This window comes from Montipora foliosa, unplaced genomic scaffold (genome assembly GCF_036669935.1).
Source record: "Montipora foliosa isolate CH-2021 unplaced genomic scaffold, ASM3666993v2 scaffold_477, whole genome shotgun sequence".
Classification (NCBI taxonomy): domain Eukaryota; kingdom Metazoa; phylum Cnidaria; class Anthozoa; order Scleractinia; family Acroporidae; genus Montipora; species Montipora foliosa.
The window spans coordinates 204,141-221,344 of record NW_027179786.1 but is presented as its reverse complement, the minus strand read 5'-3'; the positions used below and the strand labels follow the sequence as shown (position 1 = coordinate 221,344).

Here is a 17,204-nt window from a genome sequence, read left to right as displayed (position 1 = left end):
ATTTGTTACAAACTAGACGCTCCGTAAGCGTAAACTAGGTTTTACTTGGTATATGTATGTCCTTCTCAAATTTCTGTAGTCACTTCCAAACACCCTAACAAATTATCAGTCCGGAAACGAAACACTATTTATTTTCAAAAATCAAACTGGCTATTAGCACGTAGCCTGTGCACAGCCAGACATGTAACTCGAAACCTAGGTCAAAACTTAGATATAGTCCGTCTGTGCAACAGCTGCCAAAAGCTTGTTTTGATATCTCGCAGTTTTAAGGGATTGCTGTACCTCTGTCCAATTGGCTAGAATCTTACGCACTCTGTAATTGGACATTTACTCACTCAACAAATCACGCAACCTTTTAATGAAAGGTTGGAAATAGAGTTCAAAGCCCTAAAAGTTTAAGACAATTTCTTGTATGTAGAAATGTATTTGTCACTATGACAATCCGAAAACTGTGAACACTAGAAATATTCATAAAATGTTATTGTGTTTCAAGTAAAAAGCCAATCTAGTGCGAGAAAAGTAAACCACAACCAGTAACGGTAATTACTTTGTGGTTTCATGTCGTTTCTGATTGGTTGCTGCGCGATGGGAAATTTCAAAATGAAATTAACGTGTTGATGACAGGTGCTACGGCAGATCTTTGATTTCCTTTTGTTTGCGATCCATCGCAAAGCAAATTCGGCTAGTGTGTTGAACTGTTCCCATCGCTTCGCAAGCAATGCCCTTTTATGATTCACAGCCCTTCCGCACAAACTTGATCTGGAAGCAAAACGGTTGCCATGTCAACTGTCCAATGGGTGTCATTTCCATGGATGCATTGACTGATAAACATTATTGGTGCCAAGTTTGAAGAGAACTGCTTTAATATTGCTGATGATATTCTAGATTTCGTGATTTGTTTTCCCTTTGGAACCACTGATGATGTCATCACTTTTACCACAAAAACTATATCTCCAGAACGATAGTCCGTGTTTTAAAAATGAGAACACCATGTTTGTTTCCTTCAAAACATCTTTCAAATAAGCCTTAGTTATCATTTTTATTTCATAGACACTTGAATGTTTTTGTTTTGTTTTGTTTTGTTTTGTTTTGCTTTTTTTCATTTTAGGAAGTCTAGTTTTTAAAGCAATAACAGAAAGGCCTGGTTTGTCAAGAAAAAAAAAGACATTATCTTGCAAAAATTAGGTAGCATGCTACCGTAGTTGGGTATAATATTAATAAGAAAAAACTGTTTGATAGCATATCAAAGACAATAATTATTTGATTGTGAGAATATGTTTGTCTAAAGAATACAACAGAGTTTTTTGTGAAAAACATAACGCAGCAAACAGTTTCTTTGATGCCTCTTGAATTTGTAAATTAAATTATTTCGTATTCTTTTGCGTGTTTGCAAGATTCTTTTGTATATAGGATACTATTAAGTCGTATGATGCAAATTACAGGGAATTCGTATCTTCTGTGTTTATGAAATCAGATTATCTGAAGACTGTCCTTCCTTTTCAATTAGGCCGGCTGAATTCAACCAAATTTCCCAGATCCTGGGAATATTTTTAATAATGTTTTCTGTAAGTGTTAAATGGGTCAGAAATTTGGAAACAGTGGTATCAAAGATTCTTAACCCCTTTAGTTTAGTGTTTTAAAAGGTCAGGAAATTCTGAACCCTTTCCTTCCCTGTTGAATGGGGTGACAAATTCTGAACCCCTTTCTTTTTCTGTTGAATAGGATTCCCGGGTGAATGGGGTCAGGCTAATGGCATAAGAGCATATATTCTGTCGCACCAATTTTGCAGTTCAGAGCGAATTATTGAGTCCTGCCTTGAATATGTGTAAGGAATCTTCATTTCAGAGCAAACAGTGCAAATAATCTGCGGTGAAAGTGAACTTGTGAATATTCATCAATGTCACGTGGTTACGAAGCTGTTTGTCAGTTCCGAGCGAACACGTTGCTTCTCAAGGCAAATGGCAGAGTGCAGATTTAGACCTCTTAAAACTAGCAAAGAAGAGGAAAAGTGTGTGGCCAGCGCTATTCCGAGGTAACGTGTGCGCCTAGTCTGTTAAATGAAGAGGTGGACAGGAAATTAGTACGCCTTAGAACTGGGAATTTCCAACCTTGGTGCCATTTTAGGTCGGAAGTGTACAGCAAGGTTGAAAGCGAACCAAAACACGAGCTCGCCACCATTGAGCGAGAATTTAAATTATGAAAAAGAATGGCGCTTCTTGTTTTAGAGATTTTAATAACTGTACCTTTACATTTAACGTCAGCAGTGTAAATAATTTAGGTTTAAAGTTTGTTTTGTAAAATGTGTGATTAAATAAAGTTGTTTATCGTCATATGCTTTTCTTGCTTTATCAATATGCAGATTAAAAATCTTTTTCCTACTATGCACCGAAAATGTTTAGTTCAGGAATCATTCTTGTACGATTCGTAGGGCAGCGTCTTTTCCATCGATTGGGCTGAAATTTGGCGTGTTTACTGAAGAGAAATAGCCCCAGTTTTCTTGAAAATCTCGGCTTTCTAGCTTTCATGACGCCTACATGACGGACTTTGCGATTCAGGCAATTTGAGCCGATGCGAAGGCGAAATTTTCAACCGATCGCGGAGCGGTTTTACTAAAACACGCCCTGGTTTTCAACTCGTTTTTCATTTGGTTTCTAAACCCATCCACCTGACCAGAATAAGCTGCTCTGGTTGGGTGAGAGCTACATGAATAATTAACGAGTTTGAAAATAGTCTTTCAAACGTCAATCAAACATACTAACGTCTTGCACTATTCATACTTCATTAATATTCATTAGCCCTCGTGCGTATTATATAAGCATGAGTTAATTATTCATAGTTGTCAGTTTTGCCTAACTTTGGTTGGAACCGTGTCAAGATGACCGAACCGGAGCGTCCGTCTGACGTGAACGTCCCGTCGAGCGCTCAGCGAGTTTTGCAACCCCTTCAAGGTTCTGTTCAGCAAACCACTCCGCCGTCTTCGTCTTTATCTCAGGCTGGTGCCGGGACAACATCGGGAACAACTGCGAGCGGCGAAAATGTGCTCCAGAGTTCTTCACTGGGAAACGCCGCGGGGACGAATGTGCCGGATAATTCGGCGGTGAGCCTTGAGGTATATGTCCGCTGCAATGTTTTCCTTTTAGTTTCGTATTTTATAGCTGGGGTTCGTCGGTATTTTTTTTTTGGTTGCATCACGTTGCATTTTCTTGTTTATGTTTCCTTCCGGTTTCTCGGGAGCCGGTCTTAATTTTAGTGCTTCGAGCACGTGATTGTTAACTTATTCCTTTGGACTCGCCGCGGTTCGGTTCCTCAAATGTTGGGGGATAGGTTGTTGTTTTATATTGTGTTTTTTCTGCTGTTGCTCTCGTTTATTCTTATGAATTAGGGTTTGCAATATTTGGGAGCTGTTTCTTATTTTTTGTTCGGGACGGGAAAAATTAGCTATGCCATTGACACCCCTTTTTCTTACTTGTCCCTTGGGAAAGGCGCGGGGCGTGTGGTCTCGGCCAGGGTTTGTTTCTGTTCTGAGCCACGAGGTGGCGTCAAAGGGAATAATAATGGAGAATTATTAAAAAAAAATGGTTAGGAGCGATTGTGCAGCATGTCTGCTCTGAGCCACGAGGTGGCGTAATAAAGGAAAAAACGGTCGAGAACCGATTGGGCAGCGTGTTTGCTCTGAGCCACGAGGTGGCGTGAAAAAAAAAAAAAAGGAAGGAAAATGGTCGAGGACCGATTGAGCAGTGTGTCTGCTTTGAGCCACGAGGTGGCATGGGAAAAAAAAAAAAAAAAAAAAAAAAGGGAAGAAAATGGTCGAGGACCATTTGAGCAGTGGGTATGCTCTGAGCCACGTGGTGGCGCGATAGAAAGTAATAAAAAAAAAAAAAAAACAAAAGAAAACGGTCGAGGACCGATGAACAGGGCGTCTGGTCTGTTCGCGGAAATAGAAGGCGTTAGATCCATTTCAACCAGACCTCGTGGAGGAGAGGAGGTTATTTCGCTAGGTCACTTGGTGGCCGTGTGCTTTATTTTACGGGTTGTGAGAACTGATGCGAAGGTTCGTTGTAATTTTATGTTGGGAATTTGGAATTGCATCAGGGTATGAAATAATAAATTTAAAGGAAGAGGATATGTGATTTCGAAGGATACAGTCTCAGTGTAAAGTAGGGACTGGCTTAAGGATATCAAGGAGTTATATGGCGTTTTCTCCTTTTGTTAGGTTCCGAACACAACGGTCAGTTCACTCAAGAAGGAGTTGGATGAGTGGAAGAAGAAAATCGATTCATCGGCAATCGAGTGCGCGCTCTCTACTCTCCAAATGGTGATCTCGCGCCCAGCTGCTCTTTTTGATCCATATGCGGCGATCGCCGCCCTGGATGAAGTGGTTAATGTCACCAAGGAAAGAAAGGATGAAAGAGCTTTACGATTTGAAGTAGTGCTGAGGCAGTGCCGTCCTTTATTAGGCAACCCGTGCCTTCAACAGGTGTTAATAAAGTTGGTGGCTTCTAAGGATGAGGCCGAGGTGGCAAAGGTTATTTCCAAGGCAACTAAGCCGCACGCGGCAGTAAGTCAACCTTCGTTCACTGGACGGACGCGTAGGCCTCCAGCTCCATACCAAAGGCGTGGCTCCAATTACAGCCCCAGGCCTCCGTCGGCGAGAAAGTGCTGGGTGTGTGGAAAGGCGGGTCATATTTCGCGCTCTTGCCCAGATAAACGTTAAGATTGTGAAATCATTGGAAGTTTTCCTGTTCTGGAATGGAAATCGGGATTGTCTTGATATTTGTATTGACAATAATAAAGTGTAAAGACACTATTAAATATGTGATGTTTTATTTTTTTCCTTGAGTCTGTGGTCTCGAGGTTGGGAGAATGACCCCACAAGCGTTTTGCCTTTAGGCATGCCCTTGAGCCCGATTACTCGGGCTACGGTGGTCATTTCCTCCGAACTCGGATTTGCAGTCTCCATTTAAGTACGTCCTTTTGATTCTCTTTTTTTTTTTTTTTGGTGTTTTGGTTCTAGCCTAAGTCAAAACGTCTCAAGGGAGATACGATGACCTTTATGCCGTTAGAGGCGGAGGAAAGAAGCAAGCATGGCAAAATCCGATGGTTGTCTTGGGAGGGTAATCCGAGTTCGGAGAAAATGACTTCAGAAGACGCTTGTTTAACCCATGTTCAAGGCATTGTTGCGGGGGAAACTCCCATTTTACGGGATCTGTTGTCTCGTGATCCGGACTCCTTTCGTTCGGGTCAACTTCGTACTCGAATTGAACTCTGGGAAAAAATTTTGGCCGGGTACGAACCTGCGAAGGATGTCTTGGAATGGTTGGAGCATGGGGTGGATGTCAAGAAGTTCATGAAGCCCTTTAAGGGAGCTTTTATGGGCATAAAGTATGAGAGTGCGGAACCCCCTACTATGATTTTCAAGAATCACTACTCCTGCAAACAGTTTTCGAAGTTTGTTACGGAAACAATTTTACAGCGTATTGAAACAGGGGCGATCCGTGTTTGGGGTAAAGTGGCTGAAGTGCCGCCGCCCCATCTCGTCCTTCCTATGACGATTGAACCGCAAAAGCCAAGGTTATGCATTGATGCCCGGTTTTTTATATTTGTGGATGGCAGACACTCCCTTTTCACTGGAAACGCTGGTTGGGGTGCCTCGCTTCGTGTATCCCAACTCCTACATGAGTAAGATTGATGACAAGTCTGGTTATGACCATATTTTGCTTTCTACTAGTTCTCAGCAGTTTTTTGGTATTGAGTGGCTGGGGTGGTGGCTCGTTGGAGTTACGCTTCCTTTTGGTTGGAAAAATTCTCCGTTTGTTTACCAGACTGTGGGTTTGGGTCCGACAAATTTTTTCAGGGGTTTGGGGGTCGCATGTTCTCTGTATATTGATGACCGTTTGAATGGGGAACTGTTAGCTGTGAAGGGGTTTTGGTCACGCCCATTGTCGGAGAGGACGTCGGAATACAGCTATCAATCTGCGGTGGCGGCTTTGTATATAGTCTGTTCGGTTCTTGTAAACCTCGGTTATTTTTTGGGCCTCTCCAAATGTGTTCTTGGGCCTGTAACTAGGATTTGTTATTTAGGCATGATAGTGGATTCTGTAGCCCAGGCCTTTTGCTTTCCTGAAGATAAGAAGATGAAGTTTGCTCAGCTACGCGAGCAGATACTTTTGCGTGAATCTACTATCCACTTGAAGTCTTTGCAGAGGCTAATGGGGAAGTGCAATTCATTCTCCTTGGCTTTCCCAGCGACTAAATTTTACATCAGAGAAATGGCGGCGTCAATCTCGCAGGCTTCCGGAGGTGGTGAGGTGAATTTCTCTCCGAATCTGAGAGAGGAAATTATGTTTTGGAGGTTCCTTGATAGTTGGGAAAAGGCGATTCGGTGGAGGAGTGAACGGCACGTAGCTATCTCCTTGACGTCAGATTCTTCGTCCTTCCGTTGGGGAGTTGGAATTCACCTTCCTTCCGGGACAATTTCTGTTGGTGACTACTGGGAAGAAACTGTTCGAAATGAGCATATTAATGTGAAGGAGATGTGGGCCGTCCTCAAGGGATTACAGTCACTTCCTGGAAGCGTTTCTGATTGCAGGATTGATGCTCAGGTAGACAGCATGGTTGTTCTCCACGCTTGGTCCGGCCGTGGGCCACGCTCTAGGAAGTTAACTCAGATCTCGCAATTGATTTTCCAGTTCTTGGTGGATAGGAACATTCGCAATTGATTTTCCAGTTCTTGGTGGATAGGAACATGTCCCTAGAAATGTCTTTTGTTCCTTCTCACTTGAACGAGGCAGATTGGTTTTCCAGAAGATTGTCTCGCTCCGATGCCATGCTTTCTCCGAGGTCTTGGGAAATCGTCCAGCGTAGTTTTGGTGGAATTAATGGCCATGATCTTGATTTGATGTCGTTGGATTCCAACGTTCAACGTGACTGGAGTGGAAACCCGTTAAAGCACTTTACGCCCTACCCTACGCCAGGATCATCGGGTGTTAATGTTTTTAACCAAGACCTCTCTGTGTGTGATGGTGACCGCGTCAACGCCTACGTTTTCCCGCCATTTGCACTGATTGGTCCTCTTTTGCGTTTCCTCATATCGGTAGATGCGGTTGTTACGGTGGTGGTACCATTGATGTCCCCATTACCCGGGTGGTGGCCGTTGTTAAATGCGGTGTCCAGCAACAATGTTTTGGTGGCCGAGAAGGGATCACTGGATGCGCTTCTTCTTCCGTCGAAGGATGGATTTAGACCTGGATCCTCTCCATATAGTCTCTGGGCATTTAGGATGGGAAAGAGCATGTCGTAACAACTTAACAGGAGGAACTATTTTCTCTTTTTTTTTTTTCTCTTTCAGTCTTTGCCGTTGGTGCCCAGACTTTCTCAGCCATCGGTGTCATGTCCGGCTTGTTCCAAGCCCAACGACTTTGATTTCCGTTATTGCCAGAGATGTGGTTACCAGCGTCAGACGAGATCATATAAAACTTTGAAGAGCCTCAAGGCCCCTGTCGATTTGTGTTCTATAACGGAGCGGAAGAAAGTTTTGGTTGCTAAGCAGCAGGCTACTCCTTATCAAAAACAGAGAAGTGCTTTAGAGATGGAGTTTTTGCAGTTCCTGGAAACCACCTCTAAGAGGGACATTTGTGCGGCTATACCAGACGACGTAGTAGACTTTTTGATCTGGAAAGATAATTTTGGCAAAACAGTGGTACACATGGTTGCTTGCCCGTTCTTTGGCGAGAACAGGGTTTCTTCTTGTGTTTGCCCTAAGCGTTTAGCATATGGCTCCGTTGACTCGATTATTGGAAAACTGAGGGCTATGTTTAATAAGTATGGGAGATCAGCAACAGATAGTCTTTTTCCGGGGATTGCCAACCCTGCAGCTTCACCATTGGTTAAGTCCTATTTATCAGCCGTCAGGGAGGAACAGCTCGGTGCAAGAGTCGTGCAGAAACAGGCTGAACCTTTTTTTTTGCAGGATTTGGTGCTTTTATCGTCAGAAATAACCAAGCGCTTGAACTCACATGTTCGCTCTTCGGTGCAGTTATTTGTTTTGGCAAGGGATCAGGCCTTTTTTAAGGTACAATTTTTTAGTGGTGACAGAGCTGGAGATCTTGGTCGAGTGAAAACAAAGGGGATTCTTTATTTCCCGGAAAAGAAGGCTCTACTCTTTAACCACACATTAACTAAGTCCCTCCGAGACGGAACCTCGAACGTTTTTGCCCTCAAGCGTCATCCAGATTCTAATATTTGCCCAGTTACCGCAGTGGAAGTTTACATTGCTGTATGCGACCTGTTAAAAATTTCTATCCGACAAGGATATTTGTTTAGACCCCTCAACCCATCTGGTGAAATTTTGCCGGCACCTTTTGAGTCGGCTACCGCTCAGGCACGGCTCTCGACGTATGTTCGCCGGATTCCAGCTTTTGTTAATCGGAACGTTACCTTACATGGTCTAAGGAGTGGTTGTGCAATTTCGTTGGCTATTTCCGGAGCGAAGCTTGATACGATCATGGATCACGTGGGATGGAAGTCCTCGTCGACAGCACGTCATTACATTAAGTTGAATCAGGTTCTTGGCCTTGGTGGAGCAGCGGATACCATGTCTTCGTTGGAGGTGGATTTAACAAAAGTTTACAAGCAGTATAATGACCTGCAAGGTTTTACCTTTGCTTTCTAAACATTAGGCTTACTTTCTTTCTGATATGGTGTGAATGTATACGCTGAATGCATGTTTCAAGGTGTAAAGCTTGACTATGTCTGATTTTCTCAAACTTGAGCGTTGTTACAGTTTGGTTTTCTTGTTTTTGTTAGAGATAACTTTAGTGAATATTTACTGGAATGTTTTCTTCAGCTTGAATGTGCTATTTCGGTTTTCACTAATTCGTTTGGGGGTGTCCTGTCCAGTTAGCTCTGTAGAAATAATTTTAAATGTGTTGGCATCTTTTATAGTCGTGCTCGCACATTAGTGAGGGTTGGAAATTAGGGTGATTTTCGTTTAGGATGGGTGAGGTTGGGGATTTATTTTGGTTGTGGGGATAAGCCAGCGAATTCCTCGGCGATAGTGAGGCGCAGTCTGGGGTGACTTTCCCATAACTAAATGCTAATGAGTACGCAGGAGGGATAATGAACTATTCATACTTCATTAATATTCATTAGCCCTCGTGCGTATTATATAAGCATGAGTTAATTATTCATAGTTGTCAGTTTTGCCTAACTTTGGTTGGAATCGACCCACCCACCCACCCCTGGCCCTCTGCTTACTCTATTAGCACTCTTCATGTTTTCCCCAGCGAGCCTGCTCGTCTGGGGTGACTTTCCCATAACTAAATGCTAATGAGTATGCAGGAGGGATAATGAACTGTTTTCACCTGTCTAAATGTTTATCTTCCCGCCCTGCCCTGCCCCCCTGCGTTCCGATTTTTCCGTCCGCGGAGGCCTCGGAGTAAGCTTTAGCCCTTTGCTCATCCAAGTAACAACTTTAAAACACAAATACAAAGTTTTCCCTATACTACACCCAAGTTGAATAGAAGTTAACTTACTGCTTGGTTGGTCGAAATGGTGATCCAGTACAGGGATACTTTTATGAACAGGATGTTTATAGAGCAAACCAAGAGTGGACTCCTGAGCTGACCGAACGTTTTTGTTTTTTTTTTTTTCAATTGATAAAGGGATTGATAAAGTAATTGAAAAGAAGAGCACTGGTTACGTGGAAGAACTATCGTGACGTGGTTACAAGTAACAAAGCTCAAGAGGCCTCTGTGTGACTGGATCTTATTACGGCCAAAGTTTACGACAAAGATCAAGCGATAGGGGTCACAAAAGGTACCTGTCAGCGTGGTGGAGATTGCTTAGCTAAAATTTTCGGTGGTTTCCGTCGTTGTCAACGGGGAAAGCTTAGTTTAATCTAAAAATTTCGCCGTCAGAAATCCCGCTTTTCGGGGCTTTAAAGTGAGGATTTCCCGGATTCAACTTTGGAATTAAGCTAAATTCCGCGTCCCCTCCCTGCATGCAATCTCGAATCCCGCTCCCCGAAAAGGCCAAATCCCATGATGATCCCTAAAACCCTTCGGGGGACCTTAATTTATCTTAATAGTATGCTCAACGACGGTACAAATTTCGAATTAAACAAGAGCAATGCAATCTATCCCATTTTAGCTCTTATCGTAGTAGTTTCGCTCTCAGTGTTCGCTGATCACGGTTGTACTCGATCTTACTTAGACACGAGCGGATCAATTAATCCCAATTGTCCTAAAAGGAGTCCGCGAACAACTCAGAGTCCAAGAAAAAAATGGATGACAGTGGATTGTCAAGTTTTAAAGAAAACAGTACGAAATATCTAAAAGAAAACCCAAAAAAGTGGAAAATTTGATATGAAAACAAGATTATTTAAACTAAGGCCTGTTTTAAACGTTGCATTTTAATTTTATTTTGCTCAATATGCTTACAGGTCTCGTAGACTTGTGAGTTCTGAGAAAACCTTCTCTGGGATTTGATTTAATTAATTGTTAGATATCCACCCAGAAATTAAACCTTCTGCAGAGGTGTTAGTTATCGTAGTAATACCACTTTGAAAAAAAATCCCAAGCAACATTGCACGATTCTAATTAAAGACACTGCTTGAGCTTATTAGCCTAGTCTCATCCCAAGGACTAAATCTTTGTTGTAAGTAGTTCATCTAAAGTTTAGAATTGTCCAACTGAAAGGCACATATAAACTCTGGGTTGGGATGAAGTGCTCCCATACAGGCACTCTTGGTCCCATAGACTTAAAGAATGGATGAGTTGCCATGGCAGCCATGAATCTAAACTCCCTAAGGACTAGGAAACTCTTTCAGGATATTGTGACCTGCAGCCCCGAGGGGGAATAGCGACCTTTTCCAGGTTATTGTGACCTGCAGCTCTGAAAAGAGGTAAGGGCTTCTTTTGGGGTATTGTGATTGCCTCGCCAAAGAGGATTATGGACCTCTCCTTGGGGTTTGTGACCTGCATCCTCGAAGCGAAGAGGAGGGGGGTGTGACCCCCCCCCTCCCTCCCTCTCTCTCTCTTCCTCCTTTACCAAGCTACAATAGTGATACATTTAGAGATGGCATTTAGTGACTCCCATTGGCCTGCTATTGGAGAACTTCAATTCCAACCCTTTACCCCACGTATCATTGTTTCTGTTACTGTCTCTCATGGGTTGGAAACTGACTATACCAACACTTCTCTTTAAGTTAGTTGCAATGTGAGCAATTTGGTATTTACAACTAAGATTTGAATCAATAAAAACTCCAAGATATTTCATACACGACTCTTGTTTCAATTCCTTCCCATTTAATGTCAAGTGAAGATTAGATGCTAATTTTCTTTCGGGAGGATGGAAAACTAGAAAACTAGATTTTTCTATGTTAAGAGAAAGTTTTTTTCGTACAAAGTGGAGCATTGATACCACATAGCTCATCATTAATACAAGTCTGGAGAGAGGCAAGATAGATGAAATAGTAGTTAAAAGAGTATAGGTAGTGCTGAGGGAATTCCTTTTGTTTGTTCTGCAAAGATTTTAATAGTAGATGGTATTAAATTTCATGCAACAGACTTCACTCTGTTGGTGTCTTCCAGGAGTGTACCCCAGTTTTATTTCTTTTCCTATGAAAACACTGTCTCATTTAGCACCATCATGCAGCAAGAGTGGTAAAATGGAGTCTGAAAAAAGTGGGATATCAAGGTTGTAAATCAGAAACATGGAAAATTAACGGCAACCTGAGGAGAGAGATTTTCAATCTGAGGCTGTCGTCGATGGCTATTCTATCCCGTCTATATCCGTTGCAGTGTAGGGTTACGTAAACCTAAAAAGTCCAAGGCATTGTTTCTTTATGGTTATGAAGGCTTCAATTTGTTCTTCCTTCCAGCTTTTGGCAAAACACTGTTCTTCTCATCGCACTTGCTCATTAAACTCCCCCCGAAACGCTTCAATTCTTCACGGCTTTGCATAATGCAGGACAAACCCTTGTATAAAAGTAGAGCTGGTATTCAAAACTAATGGCACGATCTCTGGCTGTACTTACAGACAAAGGTCCCAAATGAAAATTGCTGTTTGTTCAATGGTATTCAGACTTGAAACCAGTACTGTACGTCAGTTATGGCACACAAGATAGTTTTAAGGTGGCTCAAACCAGTTTCAACACATGAAAGAAACGCTCTTATTAGAAGGATTGACACTACAACGCTTTATCACTTAACAGCCATGTTATGGTACCATATCAAACACCAATTATCGCTGAAAAAGATTCGGTCATTTTTGGGACGTAAAAAGTTACCGTGGCAACAGGAAATCCCTGAAAAAGCACCCCATATTTTGGCTTTAGCTGCTCATATCTCAAAAACGAACTATGTGACCCCCATTTTTTTATTCATTATTTTATCTCTGTAATTATTTTCATCCCTAAATTAAGCGCCTCTTCGACCAGTGTCACGTTTGAGGAATTACCACACCCTTGTCATATTAAACAGGTTGAAATAGTCACGAAGTGATTACAACAACGTGAATATCTATTTTGAGATGACGTTTTCGTTACCGTAGCCGTTGTCGTTGCATTAGCTCCCTACAAATACACCCAAACTACCTTCAACGAACAGTATTTTTAGGATACATTTACTTTCGGGACTGCAGCCCTCATTTTGAGCGTTTAGTTTTTTTGAGCAAATGAAGGTTACTACTGCTACCACGTTTGCGTATACGATTGATTAGAGGTAGAAGCAATAAATACAAGTTGTTCTGCGGCATTTTGTAACAAGTTACGCACTTTGTAATAACGATTGCGGCATTTTGTAATAATGTGTGCATTGTGTAATAACGTGTGCAGCATCTTGCCATAAATCCAACCTACGCATTTTGTAATAAGGGCTGCAGCATTTTGTAATATTTGTAAGTGTACGCAAATTGTAATGAGGTATATCACAGGGCACAGAGGAGTCGGATAAAAATGCACAGTGCTAATCACCTTTGTCTACTGTAGAATACTGTGTTAACTTCTGTTTAGAATGAATGGTGGTAACTGCGGAAATACAAAAGATGTGATCACCGCAGTTGTGATCCTTTATCCGTTTATTCTTTCTCTGACTTCTCTAGTGTTTCAATTTTGTTGTGGGTATCTCAGTTCGTTAAACTGAATACTCAGTAGATGGACCAATAAAATCTTCCATCTAATTAAGGAGCAATGTTCCACTAATAGATGTCAACGAAGCGAGACTTAAATGTACCGAGCTGCAATAATGCTAAAGATGATTAAAGCTCTGATAATAATGCTGATGACGGCAATCATGAGTCATCTGATGTTGATAATGTTGATGATCGATGAAGAGGAGGAGGAGGAGGAGGAAGACGAGGGATGAATAGAATCCCTTTTATCCTTACCAGGGAGTTGTAAAAAATTGCATTTGGCTGAATTGACTTAGCTGTAAAAAGTAAGCGGTGCAAAATATGCCACAAGGCATTTCACAAAAAAATGCTACTTTGCATTTTATAATGAACAGGAAATCAGATTTATTCCTATTATGCTACAGGGTTGTCTAAGTTACACTCCAATAGACAATATAAGTAATTAATATTGGGACAATCTGTCCACACAAACAATAATTACAAGGCATTATGTGATCCAGCCTCGTTTTCACATTAGCGTGGTCACGTGATCCGTTCTATTACTGTCAGACAGACCCCAATTTAAAGTATGAGATTTTTTGTCCCAGATTCGCCACCATTAAGGATGGTTACAAAAGCCTTTGAAAGTCAAGCCACGTTTCCATGTTGGACCCTGAGCATCACACTTTCAACCCCCTGTAAAAGCCGGCGGTGCAAGCTACAAAATTGCCTAAAAGATCTGGCATGTTTGTTAGGTTCCCCTTAACACATCTAGATAGGCCGTTTGCTTTCATCACGAAATTCCCACGGAACTTAAATTCGCGACATATGCTGCTTGACTATTTGGGAGTCCGTGAAGGACAGAACCATTTTTTTAGTTCATTTCTATTCAAATATTTAAGAAAAAGAGCATCGAAAGCAATGAAAAACATCCAAAACAAGAAAAAAGGAAGAAAGAACTGTGACGTATTTTTTTCGTAAACAATACCATACGTCTTGTCGTGATGTTTACTTACTTCATGTAAGAAAGTTCCTGCATTTTTATAATATACGCCTTCGTGGAAATGCATTTTAAGATATATTTTCATTTGCAAATCAAATTCATCAAAACAATCGAAACGGAAACTGAGAAAGTAGCACCTTTTGATAAACATGTCAGATAAACAAAACAAGACCGATATCCACTTTCCTTGGTACAAGCAGATGGTTACAAGTATTGCGTGGCTTGTCATGGGCACGCCATCCATCACATAGAGTTCTTTTAATGAAGTAGACATGCTTAGACAGTATTTATAAAAAAATTCCCGAGAAAACATACACAAACGATAGCAAGTAACGGTTTGTGATTAAATGATGCAATGCGCACATAAAAGATGAGAAAGTTACTAGGCAACGGATGAAAGGACAACTGAAAAATCAGAGTTCCAGGCATGATCGGAATTTACAATCTCTAATGTCATGCGGACGTTCTGGCTATTGTGCTTCTAGAACTCCAAAGACTATGATTAGGTGTCCTATATATGTTCTTTAAGACATAGCGTCCCACTGCTCTGCGGGCTGTGCTTTGTCTAGGAAGATCCTAAATGATGAGCTCCCACAGTCAACTAACTAGCTTATCAAGTTTGTGTCACGATTCCGGGAGCTCCTGTTTTTCTTTTTCTTTTTTTTCTTTTTTTTCTTCCGAGAAAAAAACATGGAAGACAATGAAAAACGTACAAAGAAATATGAAAACTTTTCCAGAACTATTTCATGCTCTAGATGACTGCGCGCGCGAGTTCTAACGGGAAAGAACAAGCCTTCAATTTGAATAAGAATAAAACGCAAACAGCGCTTACAAACATTTTCTTAAACTGAATAAGTTTTTAACAACTTAACGTTTCGTATGTTACAATATACATCATGAGAAGTGATCATTATTCAGTTACACACACATTTCAATTTAAATATACCATCACCTGAACAGACTGGGAACTAATGGATTTTATTGACATTTAAAACGTGAACAAACTAAAAAACGACGAGAAATACGCTAATGATAAATAACGTTTTCATTAAGGAGGTTCCCTAGTGTTTTAAAGCCGCGCTCAAGCTGGGCACTAGTATGGCGCGTAAAGCCTGAATTGCGCGTGCCTTTCTGATTTTTGTGACGTCAGCATGACTAAATCTGTAAAATTAACTGCTAATTTTCTCGTGTTCCCTTCGGTATTTTTTTTTTTAAATTGGTTCAGTTCTAACGACATATTTCTCCTATCAAATACCCTACATTTGTTAAAATCTGTCAGAGCTAATCAAATATATTTAGAAAAATGACAAATTACAGAATATGAGCAAAACCGTCTGAACAACCTTGACTTTTTACCACTTCAAAATTTCAGGCAATATCATTTCCATAATGCAGCAAAGAACAAAAAAAATCACCGAAGGAATGTATAAATATTACTTAAAGGCATTTTGGCCAAGAATGGGAGAATATCTGCCTGTCATTAGATGTGATGTTGTCATGGGAACGGCCATGATACAAAAACTGACACCCAAAAAATCAGCCTTATTATATCGGTACCCATACTGGTAAATCTCTACACCGAAACCTTTAAAGGATTTTGACTAGATTTCCTTTTTCAACTCAACAGAGCTGCTTTACATCTCGGATAATTAGAGACTTTTATTTTTCAATGCATTTCTGATCGATGAGTTGCTAAAATTTCAAAATGATATCCGGCAAAAAACCCAACAAACTTCACCTAACAAAAACGTGAGGTCATGTGTAACAAGTTTTATGGTCTTTTCACCCTCTAAACAGTTTTTAAAAACACTCCCATAATCACATAAAAAAATTTCCCTTATGTAGATAAACTTGTTTCTTCTTTGGGAAATCGAAACACCGCCGGATTACAAGACAGAAAAACCGAACATTTCAAAGCAGTGAGAAAAAAATATGGCAAATCTTCAATAATCATTGCTTATCATGTTTTCTCAACCAACCAGTGAATAAAATGGGATCATATGTGTTGCCGTTTCGCTATGAGCCAAGTGCAAGTTGTTGGTGTGTTTCAGGTGACTGAACAAAGTTTTTAAGCATCACTTATATTTCCATTTCTGCCATATTTCTTGGTGTTGTTTTTTTCCTGGAAGCTCAAACTTGCAATTGGTCACTAATAAGTGCTACCTCAAAGGTTTATGTTTTGGACATTTAGCGTGCATTGCAGGCTTTTAGCATGATAGTATCTAGAAAATGAAAATTTATCCTCAAGTGCTGACGACCTCTATAAAACCTCGAATTTCGCTATTTCACGTTGTTGTTTTGCTGACGACGGCAAAGAAATGAACAAACGAGAAAAACGCACGTGCAGGGCGTGCAAAGCTATTGTTTTTGCCTACAAAATATGCAAATTTGTGACGTTCTCGTAGCCGTAGCCGTTGTCTTTGCTAAAGCTCTCTTAATCTTTTGAATTTTCAGCTCAAGAACGAGGCATCAAGGGCTAATTTGAATAAAAACGAGAGAATATTTAAATGACGTCCATTTTGGAATAAGGTCTATTTAACTCAGCTGTGTGAGTCACTTCGTAACAAAGTTACACAGTTATTTGTGTCATATTCAGTTAAAGGGTATTTAAGGCAATCCACTTACAGATAAGATAGCCGTGTGAGTCCTGAGAAAGTGCTATTTTGGAGTTGAGTTATTTCATTCTCCCTGAGATATCTAGAAATGAAAATAACATTAGAAATAAGCACTACATTCAAATTAAAGAAGAACAATGCAATTAATACCATTTTAGTTTTAATTGCATGGCGTTTTGTTCTTAGCATTCCCGGATCGACGTTGTACTCGATTCTATTTAGACAAGAGCAGTAAAATTAATCCCAATTACCCCAAAAGGAGTCCATGAACTACCCAGACCGATCAAATAAAAGAAAAAATGGATAACTGTGGATTTGCTAGTTTATGAAAAAAAATAGGAGAATCTTAAAGAAAAAATAGCATTTTACTGACCAAATGCTGTTTAAAGTCATGCATTGCTTTATTGAGCCTTGATGAAGAAAGCTCACTGTACCGTGATCATAAAGACAAAAACGAACTATTTCAGCATGGAAAT

General features: G+C 40.7%; 1 protein-coding gene across 1 annotated transcript; it reads left to right on the top strand.

The window, feature by feature from the left end:
- Nucleotides 1–2,782: 2,782 nt before the first annotated feature.
- On the top strand, nucleotides 2,783–5,584 carry LOC137989843 (uncharacterized). Its single transcript, XM_068835479.1, has 2 exons — nucleotides 2,783–3,109; nucleotides 4,214–5,584. The coding sequence occupies exons 1-2, from the start codon at nucleotides 2,876–2,878 to the stop codon at nucleotides 4,712–4,714; spliced, it is 735 nt and encodes a 244-aa protein (XP_068691580.1). The 5' UTR covers nucleotides 2,783–2,875; the 3' UTR covers nucleotides 4,715–5,584.
- The last annotated feature ends 11,620 nt before the right edge of the window (nucleotides 5,585–17,204 follow it).